This window comes from Protomyctophum bolini, assembly GCF_963924005.1.
Source record: "Protomyctophum bolini genome assembly, chromosome: 14".
Taxonomy (NCBI): domain Eukaryota; kingdom Metazoa; phylum Chordata; class Actinopteri; order Myctophiformes; family Myctophidae; genus Protomyctophum; species Protomyctophum bolini.
In genome coordinates this window covers 22598901-22613035 of record NC_137875.1, presented here as the reverse complement: position 1 = coordinate 22613035, position 14135 = coordinate 22598901, and the positions used below count along the sequence as shown (strand labels likewise).

The window sequence follows — 14135 nt, the reverse complement described above, 5'->3', positions numbered from 1 at the left end:
AATGATCGGCCATGTGCTCATGTACCCCCTGTCTATTAGGGTAGCAGGATGTACCGGTACACAAAGTGCATATGCACAATTGGTGTGTTCCTGTCTGACTTTTCTTTCTTTTTATTTTTTTTTCAAACCAGTTGATTTGTCCCCTGACCTTTCTGCAACATAAGACATTTATATCTGTTCTTGCACAGTTGTGACACTGTCACCAGCCGCAGCCCCACTGTTGCGACTGGTACTGTATGAAAAGCGGTGTTAAGTCATCGTCATAGTCTTTTTAATACAATTCCATTTAGTTTTAGTTACATTTTTGTCTAGTTTTAGTTGACTAAATATCATAGGATTTTGTAGACTAAATCTACAGTTGATTTAGTCAACCAAAATGCATTTTGGCAGGCCTTGATGGCGTGTAGCAACTCATAATGTAATAACTGCTCATAATGCCTGATTTATACTTAAAATAGCCGATCTACAACACAAACAATCATAAAATGTCTTAGGTTGCATTCACACCAGAATGCTTTACTGCGATTAAAACGATTCCTTCTGCATATTGTCGGAAAGTGCGCTTCGTTTGGCAGGTGAGAAGGCTCAATCGAAGTCTGATGCGGATAAAGCAATCGCATTCTGGTTCATAAAAAAACGGGGGTTTCGCTTCACTTCAAAGCGCACCTGACTTCGATTCACTGCAGGTGTGAATGCAATCGCATCAAATAAAGGAAATGAAACGTGAGAAGCATGAGGAGTAAACACAGTTGGAGACGGAGAGGGCATATTTTACACAACGCAAAGATGTGACGTTACCGTGGATAGATGTGGTTGAATGAGGGTAAACGTCAGATAATTCATTCATTCATTCATTCATCCCTTCTCCGCTATGCCTCCGCAATGTACCCAAATGAACTGTGTGTATGCGTGTGCATGTATGTGTGTGCATGTATGCGTGTGCATGCATGTGTGCGCGGAAAAAGGTAGTCGATGAACATGTTTAGTCATAGTTTTAGTCAACGAAATGAACAGTGAACACTGATGAAAAAGAAGATCGTTCATTTGCTGACTTCCACCTCTCTTGTCTTACAGGACAGCTGACTTGGTCACGGTGGTGAGGGCCAGACCCAGACTTCCAAAAGGCCCATGGGGACTCGAACCAAGAAGCTCTCCTCTCTGGGGGAGGTCCTCCGCTGTTTGAAGCCTCCGTTTGGAGACCCGTAGAAGTCTCTCTGGAACACATGAACGCAGGCTGCTGTTAGCCACATGCAGGCACTGTGGCTTCACAGAGAGAGGTGTGATCTTATGGAAGGGTCACAGAGATTGAGGAGATAACATAGGCGGAAAACGGAAGATGGCCCTGAAGATGGACTGTGTTTTCCATCCTCACCACCTTTGCATTGTCACTGGCCGAGGATAGTAGTCATTGTATAGTAGATTGCCACACTTGTTTTTTTTTAAATAAACTGTTCCGGGATATCGGCATTTGTCCAACATTTGCTGAATGGAGGATGTGTGACTGAGGCACTCAACATGTACTGCAAGTGAGCTCTGTTTGAATCGTGGAATGTGCATTTGTTGATGTGCTATTGATCATCTTGGAACTTTTTGTTCAAGAGTAACTACCAACTGGGTTGGGTTGTGGTTTAGAATGGAATGACTTTTATGGACACAAGGAATGTTTTAATGGCTCATTTGGTGAAAGAGTATTGATCAAAGGCATGGAAAAAAGATGATGGGATAGGATGTAGACAAAATGACGTACAATGAAAGTGGATGTAAAGGGAAACAAAGAGTAGGGTGTTTGATATTGTGGATGTGGTCACACAACATAGTAATCTACTAATGATGGCTTACTTAACAGTTTTGTGTCACATAATTTGTCTGACTCCAGGATCCAAGAAAAGGTACTTTCTGTGATCAACCGCAGGTCATACAGAAGCAGATCTGTTTTTATTTGTCACATCGCAGATTTACAGGTGTTAGCAGAGGTTAGACAAGGTGCAAAAGAGTGGCAATGTGGTAGGTAGGTAGGTCCACATTTCAGAATTGCTAATGGTATGTGCAATAAGGTGCAAAAGGTAGTCGCATAATGGCAGGTCCACAAAAGAAGATATTCACAAGGCAAAATGTCTAATTGTAGAACCAGGAGGAAAAGTAATTATCATAGGGGAACAATCCACATGATGGAGGCAATCGAATATAGGAAAACAGTAGGTCAAAGAAAGTGTTACGTGTGACAGTACCTGGTGACAGATGGCATTCAGGCGTTGATGGTAGCTGAGTGGAAGCTGTTCAGAAAGCTGGTGGTCTTAAGTTGCCTACTTGCCATGCTATAGAAGTCATTCGTTCTAGCATGGAACTTCATTTTGTTGTACACGTGATTTGTACAACCTCTCACACACCAACTATCTTTCTCTCTCACACGTTTTTAACATTTAGAAAACAAGGTCATAATCTCGGTAATGCAACTAGATTTAAGATCAATTGTTACATTGTAATATGTCAGCAGGACATTTTATTTAACATTTTAACAAGTAAAAAATGTGAGAGGAAGTTTGGTCAGACAAAATGAGTAAAATACTGCATGAGTTCAGATGCATTTAATTAAGGCATCAATGGCTTTGACTCCCATCACTCCCTGCCACACAATCGCAGCTGGTCTGCCTTGAACTTGCATTTGTAATTTGTTTGTTTACAGAAATCAAAACGTGGCAGACTTAATATATCCACAGGCTGGATCTTGCTGTACAGAACAACATGCATTCTTCTGAGTGAAAAAGTATGTATGTATGTATGTATGTATGTATGTACATGTATCGACTGTATAAATATTGGGAACAGTCTGGTTGTTTTAAACATGTTAAAACTTAACTGCAAGCATGGTCACCTGTTTATTTACTACAGTACAGCTGGACTAATCCCACCAAACCCGTCAAAAGTAGCCATCGTTTGACCTTTCACCTTATATTTTGTACAGTGAGTAGATGACTGACATTAGGCCATCATCACAACTCATTCAGCCTCCTAACCCAGTGGTTCTCAACCTGTGCCACAAGATTTTTAAATACCTAAAAGAAAGAAAGAAAAGAAAGTAATGAACAAACTATTAAAACAAGTCACAACATTGGCCAAATTGGCAAATAATAAGATTCAAGAAGAAGAATGATTATAGATAAAGACAATAGATCTACAAGCTCACAAAACAAAGTGTAATGCCTCAACTCCTACATTCTAAAGTGCTTGTCGGGGTAGGGGGTCCCCAGTTCAAATATGATTATTTTAGAGCGTCCCCACTGCCAGTTCAATTATGATTATTTTGGGGGGTGATAAGGTTGAGAATCACTGCCCTAATCAACTAGTCAGTAGTCACCAGATAGTCACTGATCCAACTGCTATAGACAATTAGTAATGCTAGAATGGACAATTGCATATAGTTAGCAACAGTTAAAACCAGGTGGTTTATTCTGTGATGGTTGCCGGGTGCCATGGAGGAGAAATGGATACGATAAATTACGCAAAGAAAGTTGTTTATTTAAATTTGTAGAGAGAGTAAAAATACAATGAACACACACACACACACACACACACACACACACACTCACACTCACACTCACACTCACACAAAGATGTGTCTTCTACTTGGAATCTACTGGATGTCTCAGGTATCAAGCTGAGTTGGATGGGCGTTAAGAAGATTCTGTACTTTGGCCTTTCAGCATATCCTGTTGTACGTTGATCATTTTTAATTGGCTGATTTGACTGTTCATCACAGTGCCAATGGCTATTCTGCCAAACAGCAGAAAGTTACTTGAGTAGTAATTTGTGGTAAGTGACAAAGATGAAAATGATTGTTTGCGGTAAATGTCAATGAGTATCCTATACTGAATACTGATAACACTTGTGCAGTGTTTTGAGGCAATAGTATGGGATTTGAAAAATACCAACATTATAATTTTCCAGTTTGCTTTCTATGAAAATGTACATGGAACATTGACCCTAAAACTAAAAGAGATTGCAAATGGGCCAAAATATGTGTGGATAACATGGTGGACTGATGATGATGATAAGGGATCGGATGCCACTTGATGCCATTGTTGACTTGTGTTAGCTCTGCTCTTCCAAGGGATTTGATGACATCGAATCATACTCTGGTATTGACATTTGATCACATTGTAACATTACATGTATTTCTGTCACATTGATGTTGACTTATGAGTGATCCTATCATCATTATTATTATTTCAAATGAACTGGTCTACTTGAGCAAAAATGTGCTGTTAATTTGCTTCGTTTTTTATTCGTTATACGTGGTATTCTAATTTATGAAAAGCATTTTGTAGCATTGTCTGCTGTGGTGGATGGTCTTTAATTCTTCATGTGAATTGTGAATCATGTTTTTATTTTGGAATTTCACAGTTAGCTCAGCAGATCACACTGTTTTGTTTGCAAAATGATAACGTAAAGCTATTTTGCATGTCAACTTGTATACAGTGTACTTGTACACTGTCAAATGACAAGAAAGACAGTTGATTTTAAATGTATGTATTATAAGATACATTGAACTAGACAACATCCCACACGTATTTGTGTATATTCTTTGATAAGGGAAATCCTTTTCTAAGACTAGTAGTAAAACATGAAGACTTTTAGTCTAGAAGTATTTATCATGTCTTTCTTTTTGGCATGTTCTGTGCCAAAAAATTGCTGGCATGAAAGTGAAACTAACTCATGTTTTTAATGTTATTATAGTTGAACTATTAAATGGTAATATGTATGTAGGTCTATATCCGAACTGAAACCTTCCACACTAGACTTTGACAGATGTACAGTTATACAAGTGAGCTGACCGTACTTTATTTATGTTATTACCTATGATAGGTAAACTAAGATATTTTTTGTTGACGTGTTATTATTTAAAATCATATGGTGTATTTTTCTAAACGAAGAAGAAAGATAGAAATACCATCTTTACAAAGTTGTTCATAATCATTCTTTAGAAATAAAGGTCTGTGTTACATATGTATCAGCCATGTAGGGTATTTTCTTTACAGAGTTCTTTTTTAAAAACTGATATTTGTTGTGCTGTACTACTGGTTTAATTAAAGTTTTCTGTCTGCTCCGTGTCATGGTTACATTTTTATTTTGTTCTACTGCAATGTAGAAACACTCGGTTACAAAGTAAACGTCCGGAATTCAAGATTTACTTGAGTAAAAGTACAATGGTATTGCCATAACAATGTACTTAAAGTACCAACGGTAAAAGTATTCATTGTACAGAATGTTCCATTTCACAAGTTTTCAAAATGCATACAAATCTTTTGAAAATAGCAGATCTACCGTACAAGCCCACAATGCAACATGCTATTTTCAACTAGTGGAGTAAAAAGTACAGTGTTTGCCCCTGAGATGTAATGGACAAATATTACAATACAATACAGTACAAATATTGAAAATTGGAAATACTCCAGTAAAGTAAAAGTACCTCAAAACTGTACTTAAAGGGATATTTCACTTTCAAAAACAACTTTTGTTTTTTAAAGTGAAATCGAAAAGTGAAATTGTCTACTCAGGCTTATGTGAACACCCCAAACACTGTTTAAGTTGCTTGATTCAGTATTTAGATTTTTAGCCGCCCCTTCCTATACAAACCCATTGTAGCTGTCTGGGGTGTTCACATAAGCTTGAGTAGACGATAAAATGACCAAAAGTTTTTTTGAAAGTGAAATATCCCTTGGGGGTCCTGGGGATCCCCGGACTCCACTTTGGGAACCACTGACCTACAACACTTGAGTAAATGTACTTAGGCCCTATACTTTCCACCATTGGCACAAGTACAACATAATAAAACATTGAGACAGCTATATCCACACTTTTTATTGATTGATTGAATACTTTATTAACAGTTTGCAGAAAAAAAGCACAGAAAAGCAAACAAGGTCTAAAGAGTATTTAAACCCAAGAAAAGCCTATGGTTTAACTTCCATTTGGGTCCTTCATATTCAATTCACACAACTGAACTTGAAGCCTTGTTCATGAAACAATTGGTATTTTGACTCATTTGAAAAATAATGTCAATTGCTGCAGCCTGCTTTATGAAGGAATGAAGATAAAGCTTTTAGGTGTTCTCAGATACAATGTGTTACACAGTCAATTCAATTCAATTCAATTTTATTATAGTGTCAAATCACAACAAGTTGTCTCAAGACACTTTACAACCAACAAAGATCCACCCAGAGCAAGCAACATTGCGACAATGGTAACGAAAAACTCCCCTTTAGGAAGAAACGTCAGGCAGAACCCGACTCTAGGGTGGGCGGCCATCTGCCTCGACCGTGTCGGGGGGGGGGGGGGGGGGGGGGGGTAGAGGGAGAGAGAGAGAGATAGACAGAGAGAAAAGACAGAGAATAGGCAGGTGGGCTCCGTGGAGGGGTCTGGTCCACATCTGGTCCAGGTCGAGCTCTGTGAGGCCGGGTCCAGGTCACACTTCTGGTGGGCTCCATGAAGAGGCCTGATCCACGGTCACACTCGGCAGTCAGTTGGGGGTTAATATTAGAGGTCCACAGAACTGCGACGGGGAGGACGAAAAGAGACTCCGGGGAGAGATTCCCCGGATGCTGGATTAGTGGCAGGCCTTACTGGAGCCTATATAGTGTATATTACAAGTACTGCTGGGAGACAAACCCACACAACAATGTACGACCATGGTCGTTTTGTGAGGGAGAGAGAGAGAGATAGACAGAGAGAAAAGACAGAGAATAGGCAGGTGGGCTCCGTGGAGGGGTCTGGTCCACATCTGGTCCAGGTCGAGCTCTGTGAGGCCGGGTCCAGGTCACACTTCTGGTGGGCTCCATGAAGAGGCCTGATCCACGGTCACACTCGGCAGTCAGTTGGGGGTTAATATTAGAGGTCCACAGAACTGCGACGGGGAGGACGAAAAGAGACTCCGGGGAGAGATTCCCCGGATGCTGGATTAGTGGCAGGCCTTACTGGAGCCTATATAGTGTATATTACAAGTACTGCTGGGAGACAAACCCACACAACAATGTACGACCATGGTATCCAGCTAGACCCGGAGACAAGTCTGGCCATAGGCTTTGTCGTAGAGAAAGGTTTTCAACCTTGTCTTGAATGTGCAGAGCGTGTCAGCCCCACGGACCGAAGCCGGGAGAAGGTTCCACAGCTGCGGTGCCTGGGACCTAAACGCCCTGCCTCCTATTGTAACTTTTGATATTTTTGGAACAGTAAGCATGTTTGCATATTGCAAACGCACTGCTGTTCTATTTGGTTTGTAGGGATCAATGAGATCCTTGAGATATTGTGGTGCCTGACCATTGAGGGCTTTGTAAGTGAGAAGAAGAACTTTGAACTCTATTCTGTATTTGACCGGGAGCCAGTGTAGGGAGGCCAGTGAAGGAGTGATATGGTCTCTTCTTCTGGTACCTGTCAACACACGCGCCGCAGCATTTTGAACTAACTGTAGGCTTTTCAGAGACTTGCCTGGGCAGCCTGATAATAGCGAATTGCAGTAGTCCAGCCTTGAGGTGACGAAGGCGTGGACAAGTTTTTCTGCGTCATTTTTGGACAGGATGTGCCTGACCTTTGCAATATTTCGCAGGTGAAAGAAAGCATTCTTTGAGATTTGTTTGATATGAGATTTGAAAGACAGGTCTTGATCAAAGGTAACCCCCAGATTCCTCACAGTGGCCTTGGAGGCCAAAGTAATGCCATCTAGAGAAAAGTTCCCATCGACCAACTTGTCTCTCAGGGGCTTAGGGCCGATCACGATAACTTCCGTTTTGTTAGAGTTGAGGAGTAGGTAATTACCTGCCATCCAACTCTTTATGTCTTTAAGACATGCTTGAAGTTTGACTAGTTGGTCCGTTTCGTTCGGTTTCATCGATAGATATAGTTGAGTGTCGTCTGCGTAACAATGAAAATCTATGGAGTGTTCCCTGATGATGTTGCCCAGAGGGAGCATATATAAAGAGAAGAGTATTGGTCCAAGCACAGAGCCTTGTGGGACTCCGTATTTGACCTTTTCACGTGTAGAGGAGCCATTATTGACCTCTACAAACTGAAAACGATCAGACAGATAGGACTCGAACCATTTCAGTGCGGCACCCCTGATGCCAACCAGATGTTCCAGTCTCTGTAGCAGAATGTGGTGGTCAACAGTGTCGAATGCAGCACTAAGGTCCAGCAACACCAGTACGGAGAGGAGGTTATTATCTGCTGCAGTCAGGAGGTCATTTGTAACTCTCAGCAGGGCCGTCTCAGTGCTATGGTTAGCTCTGAAGCCCGACTGAAAGCCTTCTAATATATTGTTGTTTTGTAGAAAGTCACACAACTGTTTGGCGACCGCTTTCTCGAGAATTTTGGAGAGAAACGGAAGGTTCGATATAGGTCTATAGCTAGCTAGAATGCCTGCATCAAGAGTAGGCTTTTTGAGTAGAGGTTTGATTACCGCTACCTTGAAAGATTGTGGCACGTAGCCTGTCACCAAAGACATATTGATCATATTGAGTAGGCATGTACCAACCGGAGGCAGGACCTCTTTGAGTAATCTAGTCGGAACTGGATCCAGGGTACATGTCGTTGATTTTGAAGAAGATATCATTGAAGTGAACTCAGAGAGCTCGATTGGAGAGAGACTATCCATATATATATTTGGGTCTGCGGCCACCTCTGAGACCACCATATTTGGTGGCAGTCCAGTGGGAGCCGAGAGTAGTTGTAGATCAATTTGATCTCTGATAGTTTCTATTTTGCCATTGAAGAACCTCATGAAATCGCTACTATTGAGAGTCGTAGGAATCCGTGGGTCCGTGGAATCACGGCTTTTTGTCAGTTTTGCCAAAGTATCAAAAAGAAACTTTGGGTTACTTTTGTTTCCCTCTATTAGGGATGAATAATAAGTGGCTCTGGCCGTGTCGAGAGCCTTTTTGTATATTTTGAGGCTATTCTGCCAGTCTATACATGATTCTTTCTGTTTGGTTGAACGCCATTTCTTTTCGAGTTTGCGAGACGTTCGCTTGAGGTTTCTAGTTTCCGAGTTGTACCATGGGGCTAGCCTTTGTTGCTTTATTACCTTCCTTTTCAGGGGAGCAACAGAGTCTAGCGTAGTTTGAAATGAGCATGTGACACTATCAACAAGTTGATCGAGTTGATGAGAACTATATGTGTGAAGGTCCTCTATTTTGTTGAAATATACAGAGTTGATGGCTGATGGAACCATTTCCTTGAATTTGCTTACAGCGCTCTCGGATATACTTCTGCCAAGGACATTTTTGTCCAGTGGTGTATAATCGATCAATGTAAAATCGAAGGTGATCAGATAATGATCAGAGAGATCACGGTTTTCTGGAAAAACTGTGAGGTGCTCTATTGCAATACCATAGACCAGAATGAGGTCAAGGGTATGGTTGTGAATGTGTGTAGGTTTGTCTACACATTGAGAGAAACCGATTGAATCAATCAATGAGATGAACGCTCTATTCAAGCTATCAGTTCCTATGTCCGCGTGAATATTGAAATCACCAATTATGATGATTTTATTAGACTCGAGAACTAGACTTGATAGAAATTCTGAAAACTCTGATAAAAATTGTGTGTAAGCGCCGGGGGGGCGGTACACTGTAATGACTATCAGCGGCTGTATTGATTTCCAGCTTGTGTGTGAAAGGTTGAGAATCAAGCTTTCAAATGATTTGTATGTAGCTCTAGCTCTAAGACTAATTGCTAGGCCTGTATTGAAGATAGCAGCCACTCCACCTCCAGTTTTCCCATTGTCTCTAGGTATATGTGCATTGGTGTGACTTGGTGGGGTGGCTGTATTTAAGCTAACATATTCTTGCTCACCTAGCCAAGTTTCAGTCAGAAAAAATATATCAAGACAATTGTCTGATATAATTTCATTGACTAATGTTCCTTTTTTGCGTAGAGATCTAATATTTAGAAATCCACATTTGATATTTGTGTCTTGTGGTACAACTGTATTGGTCTTGATTTGTATCAAGTTTGTATGTACAGCTCCTATTTCCTTTTGCTTTTGTTTGTGCAGCCTATATGGTTTGTTCAGCCTGTACAGAGACTGTATAGTTTGTATAGTTCTGATTTGTGGGACAGGTTGGGTAGGCGGCTGCACTGGAGGAAGCACAGAGAGCTGTGTAGGACTGCAACTCTGTTTCCTGGTCCCAACTCTGGGTGGTCATGATAATCTATCTATAAAATCGTCCATATTTCTAGAGATGAGCTTTGCACCGTCCCAGGTTGGATGTATGCAGTCTCTCTCTATCAGACCAGTATTCCCCTCAAAGGTTTCCCAATGATTTACAAAGCTCACGTTATTATCTGGACACCACCTAGACAACCAGTTGTTGAGTTGGCGCATACGGCTAAACATGTCATCATTGCTCATGTTTGGCAGGGGACCAGAGAAAATTACAGAGTCCGACATTGTCTTTGCGTATGTGCAAACTGACTCAATATTTATCTTCGTAATCTCAGATTTCCGAAGTCGAGTGTCGTTGCCCCCGCAGTGAATTACAATCCTATCATAGCGATTACATTTACTTTTAGCAATAAGTTTCAGATTTGATTCGATGTCGCCAGCTCTGGCCCCGGGGATGCATTTGACTATGGTTCCTGGAGTCTTTAAATTCACGTTTCTCATTATAGAACTACCGATAACCAGAGTTGTATTCTTAATGACACGCCGCTGCTTGCGTTGCGGGCCATCAAGTGGAACTGAAGGCTCACCGTTACACTCAACGGGTATAACAGTGAGTGGGGAAAAACTGTTTGAAACGTGAAGTGGTTGGTGTCCCGTGTGCTTTTGTTTACTTCCACGCTTTCGACCAGTAGCAGCCACCTTGGCCCAGCCGTCCTGTTTGTGGGAGCCCCGACCACCCGCGGTCAGCGGCGACGGCATGCCCGTCCCCGTCAACCGCGAATGGTGGTGGGCTCCCCGTGGTTGTGTGTGAGCTAGGCTAACGTTTGCACCGCTAGCCAGAATTGCCTCCAACTCGCCGAGCCTCCCCTCCAGCACCGCAAACAAGCTGCATTTGATGCACATGTCCGAAGCAACAAAGGCGTCAGGGCTGTAACTATACATATTGCATACGGCGCAGGAGAGAGAGCTAGAGCGAGAGGAAAGTCCGCCGGGAGGGAAGGGGTGGTGTTGGCGGAAAGCCATCACAATCGCCCGGCTGAGCCGACAGAATGAGACGCTCGCCCCGCCAAACAACCAGCCCGAGTAGCGATAAGATCGCCACAGAGTAGGATAGTTAACAGTGACAGTGTGTGTCTAAACCACAGCAGCGCAATACAATAATGTTTGGTGTTTGTCCCGTTCGTGCTGCTGACAACAAAGCTGTCAGACAGCAGACGGGCAACACAGGAAATGACGCAACAGGCTTACCGTCTCCGAAATGGGTCCGAGTCTCTCTTGACTATAGCCTATTGCGACCATAGGTCGCAGATTACTATGAAAACCTGCAAAAACCGGTCAGTTAGTCAGTCCATCAGTCAGTCCGTCCGTCACGCCTCTAATATGGTTGTCAGTCCATCACGTCAAGCCACCATAGTCTGTCAGTCCCTCACGCCTCGTGACACGCTCCATATGGCCGTCTCCATATATGAAGATCACGACACTGACCTCATCAAACCCATCCAGGGTTTGATGAGCCATACATGGAGAAGACTGGATCATCACCTAGATCAATCTGCATATTGAGCCGGCCAGCAACTTGACCTCAAACCTGTAGATCTCCATATATGGAGCTGACCTGTTCAGCCATTCCATATGTTGATCTACCAAACCTTCCTCTTCGATGTCTCCCTTTTGACTGATACCTGTCCATTCAAACCAGGGCCGGCCCTCCCATCAGGCAAGTCAGGCAATTGCCTGGGGCATCAGGAGGGGACGGGGGCAGCAGAGCCCAGTCACAGATACTTTCGCTTTCAAGCGCTGCGCGCAGCAAAACAGCTGAGCTGACGCTGTTGCTGTGGCTGTTCTGCTCTGCTGCCTGCCCCCCCACCCCTGCTACTAAAGCCAGCCAGCCAGGGGTGGGGGGTGTGGCTGGTGGAATGCCCCCTCCCCCGCCCCCAGCCTAACCTACAGCCGGCAAACGGCATGGTGCACTGATGGGGAAAATAAACAAATAAAGTACTGTGTTGTCCACTCGTCGTGGTGTTTTTTTTGTTGGTGTTGTGATGTCCAAGAGGCCAAACCAACCCTCTGGTCATCAGGGAAGAAAGAAAAAAAAAAGAGTTGGATGAAAAACGGGAAAAAGACAGAGGTATGAATGTGATTACTAAACAGTGAATCATGAATAAACTGTCTAGTTATTTGAGCTAAACAAGTAGCAACAAGCTAGCTGCTACTGCATGTTGTGTTGTCATTGTCACTTGTCAGACTTGCTATTAGCTAGCTTATTTAGTTGAGAATGAGTAAATATATGGGCATATAATGTCAAATAAGTTAATTTGATAATTTCCCAAGAGCCCAACTTTATTTGTCCCCCTGAGGGCAAATGGTTTTGTTTACTTTTAGCCAGTAAGCAAAGCCAGCCCATTGTTTCAATTTCAATCTCAACAAATTGTACACTCAAAGTTAGTAACTTTGAATTTAAATTACACAACACAAGGACATTGATGGCGTGGAACTGGCAAATGAAATGGACACCTTCCCTCCTTTGCCAAAAAATAATATGACCAACATGGAACTCTTAACCTTCATGCATGATGAGAAGATGTCAGAAATATACCCAAATATGTGGGTTGCTCTGAGGATCTCTCTCTGCCACTCTCCCTGTTACAGTGGCTGGGGCTGCCGCTGAAAGGAGCTTCTCTAAGCTCAAGCTCATTAAAACGTTTCTGAGGGCTACCATGGAGCAAGAACGCCTCAATGGGCTCGGCATTATTAGCATCAACCGAGTCAAGACGAGTACAGTTCTAGAACGTTTTGCACAAGAGACTAGGGTGCTCCGGCAAGAGACTATTTCTTTCTTTTCATTAGATGTACTCTTATATTTGTCTGTATTTGCACTGCACAACACAAGACAAGGTCCTCTGTGTTACTTTGTGTTTACAAAAGAGACTGGTATAATCTCATTTTATTTGCACTGCACAACACAAGACAAGGTCCTCTGTGTTACTTTGTGTTTACAAAAGAGACTAGTATAATCTCATTTTATTTGCACTGCACAACACAAGACAAGGTCCTCTGTGTTACTTTGTGTTTACAAAAGAGACTGGTATAATCTCATTTTATTTGCACTGCACAACACAAGACAAGGTCCTCTGTGTTACTTTTGTTTTCATCTTATTTGTATACATAAGCACAAGATGCATAGGTCCTCTGTAGTTCCAATTGCCACCCAAAGCACATTGGCATATTATAGCACCACCAAGAGGTTATTTGCACTGCACAATACAGGTCCTCTGTGTTACTTTTGTGTTAATATTATTTGTACAGTATTTGCACAAGATACATGTCCTCTGTATTTTCTTTTAACACATTCTGGGCGGGTTGTAAGCATTATGTTATACTTTAGCTATTGAAATTTTTTGAAAATGTGCCTCAAATCTTTTTTCAAAATTTGAAGAGTGCATCATGGCACCATGGCGGCGGCGGCGGGGGGGGGGGGGGGGGGGGCATCAGGAAATATCTAGCCTGGGGCAGTATTTTCGTCAGGGCCGGCCCTGATTCAAACTCTAGACAGGCCCATCCCAAAGTCAGACCCGAAAAGGCCTGCCTGGCCTTACTAATTTGCACACATTATTCGCCCTACCCGGTCCGAAAATGTTTTATTTTTTAAATGTCCATATATGGGCATTCCCAGACCTGTAGTTTCAAAAGGCGAGGTCGGTCGCTTCTCGCCCTCAGCCTCATATCAGGGCAACTGGTGTTAAAACACACACACACACACACACACACACACACACACGCACGCACGCACGCACGCACGCACGCACGCACGCACGCACGCACGCACGCACGCACGCACGCACACACACACACACACACACACACACACACACACACACACACTGCATGATTTATTTCTCAGCTGGTTTCAAGCAAGCCGAACGTTACCATCTAGTGGTGATACAAAGAAATTACAGTATTTCACAGCCATCATGAATAT

General features: G+C 42.6%; 2 protein-coding genes across 3 annotated transcripts in view; one reads left to right on the top strand and one right to left on the bottom strand.

Moving 5' to 3' along the window:
• rasgrp3 (RAS guanyl releasing protein 3 (calcium and DAG-regulated)) overlaps positions 1-5101 on the top strand; it is a 44913-nt gene extending 39812 nt beyond the window's left edge. For both annotated transcript variants that reach the window (XM_080782390.1, XM_080782391.1), the window contains exon 17: positions 1075-5101. In XM_080782390.1, coding sequence (XP_080638516.1) covers positions 1075-1083 — 9 coding nt within the window. In that variant the 3' untranslated portion in view covers positions 1084-5101. The remainder of the gene's footprint in view (positions 1-1074) is intronic.
• Positions 1-14135, bottom strand: part of LOC308327786 (long-chain fatty acid transport protein 2-like) — a 512892-nt gene that overhangs the window by 315929 nt on the left and 182828 nt on the right. The window lies entirely within an intron of this gene.